The 5,952-nt window shown below is 40.4% G+C and overlaps 1 protein-coding gene across 6 annotated transcripts; it reads left to right on the top strand.

The window, feature by feature from the left end:
- The first annotated feature begins 347 nt into the window (after positions 1-347).
- LOC108320209 (mitochondrial import inner membrane translocase subunit TIM23-2) lies at positions 348-5,599 on the top strand. Of its 6 annotated transcripts, none has more exons than XM_052867983.1 (4): positions 348-2,415; positions 2,803-2,900; positions 4,706-5,269; positions 5,389-5,599. In XM_052867983.1, exon 1 carries the CDS (start codon positions 670-672, stop codon positions 2,410-2,412), a length of 1,743 nt encoding a protein of 580 aa, XP_052723943.1. In that variant the 5' UTR covers positions 348-669; the 3' UTR covers positions 2,413-2,415; positions 2,803-2,900; positions 4,706-5,269; positions 5,389-5,599. The 6 variants fall into 6 exon arrangements, with proteins under 6 accessions (XP_052723943.1, XP_052723942.1, XP_017407063.1 ...); XM_052867982.1 differs by having other exon boundaries at positions 2,739-2,900; XM_017551574.2 differs by lacking the exon at positions 4,706-5,269.
- The last annotated feature ends 353 nt before the right edge of the window (positions 5,600-5,952 follow it).

Below are 5,952 nucleotides of genomic sequence, written 5' to 3'. Positions count from 1 at the left end.
TAAAGGCAAAGATTAAAAAAAAAATCCCTTAGCTGATTATTAACAAGAAGCTTTATAATTTTCTCACACAAGCAACAAAACTTTCAATGTGTTGATCCTTCCAAACAACAATCACATAAACGCGCTTTCTTCCAATGGGCTCGTGTCAATCGTTGTTGTTTTTGGTTTGAAAACAAAACCGCTGTTTTCCATGCACATCCTTTTTCGCTGTCTAAGTCTCTGTTAGTTAATGCAAATACGTCTCTGAGTTATCTTTCATTTCATTCATGCATGGACGAAGAAATTAGAAGGAGCATTCTGCAAAATTAACCCAATAAATCAAGGAAAAAAGTTTAATGAAGTGAAGTCAAGGTCTTTGGAAACCTTGTTTCAAAATGCTCACATGCTTTACCACTGTTTTCTCTGTAATAGGTTGTCACATTCCACTAAACGACAAACAACACGGTATCGCCAGCAGTTTCTATGCACGTTTTCACGTTCCTAACCCACCAATATTTAACCTAAGAAATCAACCAAACCACACAAAAAAAGCAGAAACAAACCTCACACAAAGCAAAGCAGAAAAGAGCATCATCAATCAAGCAAAGCACACTTTCTTTTTTCAATTTCCACTACCCCAAAAGACACAACCGGTGCAGCACATCATTTTAAGTCATTACACAACACAAAATGGAACAAGATGGAGACACGTGGACAATGCCACCGTTCTGGGCGGCGGAGTACCGGGACCGGCGCCGCCTACGCCGCTCTTACTCTCTTTTACGCACCTCCATGTCCCTCCTCGTACTCTTCTTCGTACTCGCGCTCGTGTTCTCGCTCATCGTGGTTCCGACAGTGCAATCGTTCGCCTCCAACATCTTTAAACCTCGTACGGTGAAAAACAGCTGGGATTTTCTCAATCTCGTGCTCGTGCTCTTCGCCATTATTTGCGGCTTCCTCGGCAGAAACACCAGCCCCGAAACCCTGACCCCCCGTTCTGGTAGAACTTTTTCCAACCCTTCCACGCAGCCACCAACTTGGTACCAGTACGATTACTCTTATGGTCACACTCCTCGTCGATCGTTTAATAGGTTAAGGAGCTTCAGCTCCTACCCCGATCTCCGCCAACAGATCCCCTCCGATGAACGTTTTCGGTTCTATGATGACACTTACCTCCTGCAGCATCGGCACCCCAGGAACGATGCCGAAGAAGAAGTAAAAGAAATAGGAATTGACAATGTTGTCACCGCGTCGCCGCAACAAGGGACACAGACTGTTCGGAGAAATGTCCACCGAGCGTATCAGGTAGAAACTGGGGAGAAACATGAAACGGATGATTTAGATGCGACGATTTCCCAACCGCCGCCGGCGATTCAAACGCAAGTTGTACTGCGAAATGTCAACCGGTTACATCGATCGGAAGTTGTGGAGAAACACGAAACAAATGATTCGGCTGTGGAGGAGATTTCACTATCGCCGCCATCTACTCCGCCACCGGCGGCGAGAACGCACGGTGTCCGGAGAAACGCTAAGCGAACTTTTCAAGCGGATACCATCGAGAAACTTGAAACAAAGAATTTAGATTCGCAGAGTTCACAACCATCGCCGTCGTCTCATCCGCTGCCGAGGATCCGAAAGAAGGGTGTTCAACGGAATGCCAAACCGGAAAGAGATTATTCGGCTGTAAAGAGTACACCGCCGCCGCCGCCGCCGCAGCCGGCGGAGGCAAAGACGGGGCAGGTTAAGAAGAAAAGAGGGACTGCTACTATAGAGTTCTTGACATCTTTAAGAGGGAAGAAGAAAAAACTGAGGCAAAGAAGCGTTGAAAATTTTGAAAGCATTCTGAATTCTGAAACGTTATTGCCACAACCGCCGGCACCGCCGCCCCCGCCACCTAAAGTTTTTCAGAACTTATTTTCTTTGAAGAAAGGGAAACACAAAACCACCCACAATGTTCGTGTGGCAATAACAGGGGAATCAAACAAGAGGGAGTCTGGTTCTTCCTCTGGGTTGAAAAATAAAGTGATGATGGCCGGTAATGAGTCACCATTAAACCCTATTCCTCCGCCGCCGCCGCTTCCGCCGTTCAAGTTGCCAGGGTGGAAGTTCCGGGTGCAGGGTGACTATGTTAGGGTTGACAGCATTGGTAGTTCACGTAGTGGATCACCTGATCTGGAAGAAGTTAGTGTGGACACACCAACAGCTAGTACTCATGATGAAAGAAGCCAAGTCAATAGTCCTTTGGGGAAACATGGTGAAGATTCTGCAAGTGTGAGTGCACCCTCATTGTTCTGTCCTAGCCCTGATGTTGATACCAAAGCTCACAACTTCATCGAGAGCTTCAGGGCTGGTCTGAGGATGGCCAAGATGAACTCAATGAATGAGAGGCAGGGGATTGGACGGTCCAATCTTGGGACCTTCACCACCCCATGAACGGTGAAGATGTTTTGCTTAGTTCATTTGATTTGTTAAACAGTTTTTTTGTAAGATAATTGTTCACACACACATACACAGGGTTGAAATTCGTATAGAGGAATAGTAGCAGTGGTTTTTGTGTAAGCAAATTCTGACTTGTAGTTGTTGGAATGCTTTTCTTTGGTTGGAGTTGTTTATGCATTGCATTTGGAATGGGCAGTTTTGGATGTTGAATTGACTGAAAAAGATTTTGAATGTTATTAAATGCTACTGTACAAAGTTATTTAATTAATCAGTGGACAGTTTGCGTAATTCATTCTGTAGCTCACTGTATCTGTATTTAGATGAATGCAACTGGAGAGAGTCTTGGTTCTCAGAGATAAACTAGGCATCTGCTGCATTTCACAGATATGAGAAGGAAGAAGTATACTAGTGAGTTTCAAATTCATTCCAAGTTTTTGGGTGAAGTAAAAAGAAATGTGAAGGACAGAAAGGAAGAGAAGCAGGTAAAGATTTTCTGCTGTTCTGAGTCCATAATTTTATTTTACTTCATTCAGAAGCAAGTTTTTAAGGTAAAATTGGGGTTTATCCTTCTTATTCTACATTATATCGAATAATTATGAACTCAGTTATGCATTATTTCAAATAGATAGAAACATTTTTTCCTATTTTGTTCATTTCTAATAATTGCTAGATTCAATTGATAGCATCTTTCTTTTCAAGCGTGAAGGCTAATCAACCGAGTATTATTAATTGATTTAAATTATTACTACAAATGATGATTGATTCAATTTTTTGTTTCAACCAATTTATGATTATGGTGGAATCGCAATTGCTGAGAAATAAAAATTTAAATTATTGAAAGAGAGAAACATGGTAACTGTGCCATAGTGTTGACAAGTGGCATGGTCCACATTAGCAAAATCATCTTTCCAAAAATATATCGGAATTTCATATATATATATATATATATATATATGATACACACAAACGCACAACATCTCATAACATTGGAATATCAAAATTAAAAAATTGACAGGCTGTTTGCCATGAACAGTCAAATTGTTGAGATCAAGTTCATCCATTCAAGAGAACCAAAAATTAAGAATAGGTGTTTTCTACTCAATTATAAGAAAAAAATAGTTTGGTGGCTTACATGTAAACAAATTTGAACTATTTTCACCTTTTTTAACCATCACCATATTTGACCAAAATCGTTTCCCAATTATCCTGCATTTGGTGTCAAATCAAAATGAGTCCATAAAATCAAAATAATATGAACTGGTTTTAGATCAGAATACACGTTAAAGATGATTTTTAAACTAATTATTATTATTAAATCATTAATAACATTAATATATAAATATTTAGAAAATTTTAAATTCATAAATATTGTGGAATCGTACAAGTAATACTGAACCAAATCCTGCTCGTTCTGATTCAATAAAAATCACTTCCGGTTCGAGCCGAAGTCCCGGTCCATACTCCAATAGAACCGAATCTAATTGTACAGATTCTTTAACGGACCGATTTTTGTTTTGTTTTATGGTTTGGGAACCAACTTTGTATTCCTAAACCCTAGCTTCTGCAAAACCCTCTCTCCCCATGTCAGACCCGAAGACCCGGACCCGAGCTTACGATCCCTACAAGGATCTCGATGCTCCAATTCGAAACCTCTACCACCTCCCAACCTCGCCGGAGTTCCTCTTCGTTGAAGAGGCCCGCCGCAAGCGCCGCTCATGGGGCGAGAACCTCACCTTCTACACCGGATGCGGCTACCTGGCCGGAGCCCTCGGCGGCGCCGGCTCAGGACTCCTAGACGGTGTCAGGGCCTTCGAGTCCGGCGACACAACGAAGGTCCGAATCAACCGCGTCCTGAACGCGGCGGGACACTCGGGTCGGGTCTGGGGAAACCGGGTCGGGATACTAGGGTTACTCTACGCCGGAATCGAAAGCGGAATCGAGGCGGCGAGAGACGCCGACGACGTATGGAATAGCGTCGCAGCGGGGCTCGGCACCGGCGCACTGTACCGGGCGGCGAGAGGGGTGAGATCAGCGGCGGTAGCCGGAGTGGTGGGCGGCGCTGTCGTGGGAGTGGCCGTGGCGGGGAAGCAAGCGTTGAAACGATATGTGCCTATATGAAAGAAAGATCATCACGCGGTTAGAGTGCGAAACAAAATCTCTAATATCTTTTAATTATATCAAACTTTGAGGTATAAAGAAATAACATAGATTACAGTGTTAGAAAATGATTGTAATAGTTATGTCAAATACGGTAGTGTTGATGGTAGTGACTGAGTATCTTTTGCAGGTTGCAGAGTATTGCTTTCATGCCATGTTTTTCCACTTTTACTATGGCTGCGGGTTATAGTGTGTAATTTATTGAGTCACTTTGTGCTGAATATAGTTTGTGATGCCACTAAAAAAATTGTGATTCTTTTGCCTCTTTTTATGTGATGGGCTTTGCTGGATATGATTTTGAGTGAATATCAAACCTCATCTTCTGTTCCCTTGGTTTGCTGGAAACATTTTGGACTGAAAAATCTCATTTTGAATGTGTTTTTTTGTGTGACTGAGATATCATATCAGAGTTCATTATAGTAAATTTTGTTAGACTTATGGTACTGCATAAATACCTAGTTTCATCTGTGAGGGGTGCGATGGAATTCTTATATAGAGTAAAAGTAAATTTTATTTTTCAAACCGATTTTATGAGATAAGTTAGGCTTAAATTTACTATTATTACCTTATTCGGAAAAGGTTGTTTTGTGCCTTATGAGATTTTTGATGAATTTTGGTATCTTTGATGATATATTTTGCATGTTTCATTGTTTGTGACCTTCCTCAGCTCTCATTGCAGCCTTGTACTTTGAAGGTATATTAGTAAAGATGATTATGGCTTGTAATTAGAGATGATGTTTACTCTTTTATGTTTGCATTTTTGAGAGTCAAGAAAGTATTGTGGTTATAATTTATAAATGTGTTTTTGTTCAGAAAATCAATGGTGCTGCTTGGGGTTTTGATAAAATGGATTCCCAATTAAACCTACAGTAGCAGGGGGGATTTTATGAAAAGCTTGTGGCAAAGCTATCTATGTTCAGACTTTTTAGATGAAAGTAAATTTTCGCTTAAAATGACACTCTAATCTTGATTCCAGTCTTCATACAAAGACTAGGAATGACATCATATTTTGGCTGATTCTCTTCCTCTCTCTGTTTGTCAGTATTAGAGTCTTGTGTATCTAAAATTATCTGAATACTCTAACCATAAAACTGATTTCCGGATTACTAATTTTGGAACAGGCTTTCTGAACAGACTTTTAAAAATTTTCGGAATAACATTTTTGGAACAAAATTTCCAGAATAAAATTTTTAAAACAAGATTTTCGAAAAAAAATTATTGGAACTCGTTTTCTGGAATATATTTCCAGAATAAACTTTCTGGAATGCATATAATATCTTTCAAAATGAGTTTTTCAACATTCTTCAATATGAATTGTGTTCCAAAAACAATTTCTTGAATACATGAAATATTTTTCAGAAAATGCTTTTTAGAATG

Source organism: Vigna angularis, chromosome 9, assembly GCF_016808095.1.
Source record: "Vigna angularis cultivar LongXiaoDou No.4 chromosome 9, ASM1680809v1, whole genome shotgun sequence".
Classification (NCBI taxonomy): domain Eukaryota; kingdom Viridiplantae; phylum Streptophyta; class Magnoliopsida; order Fabales; family Fabaceae; genus Vigna; species Vigna angularis.
Note: the sequence above shows the minus strand (reverse complement) of the source record. Positions and strands in the feature narration are given on the sequence as shown.

Excerpts from the sequence above, each read along its gene's own strand:
- LOC108320209 (XM_017551574.2), top strand. The coding sequence starts at position 670 with ATGGAACAAGATGGAGACACGTGGACAATGCCACCGTTCTGGGCGGCG.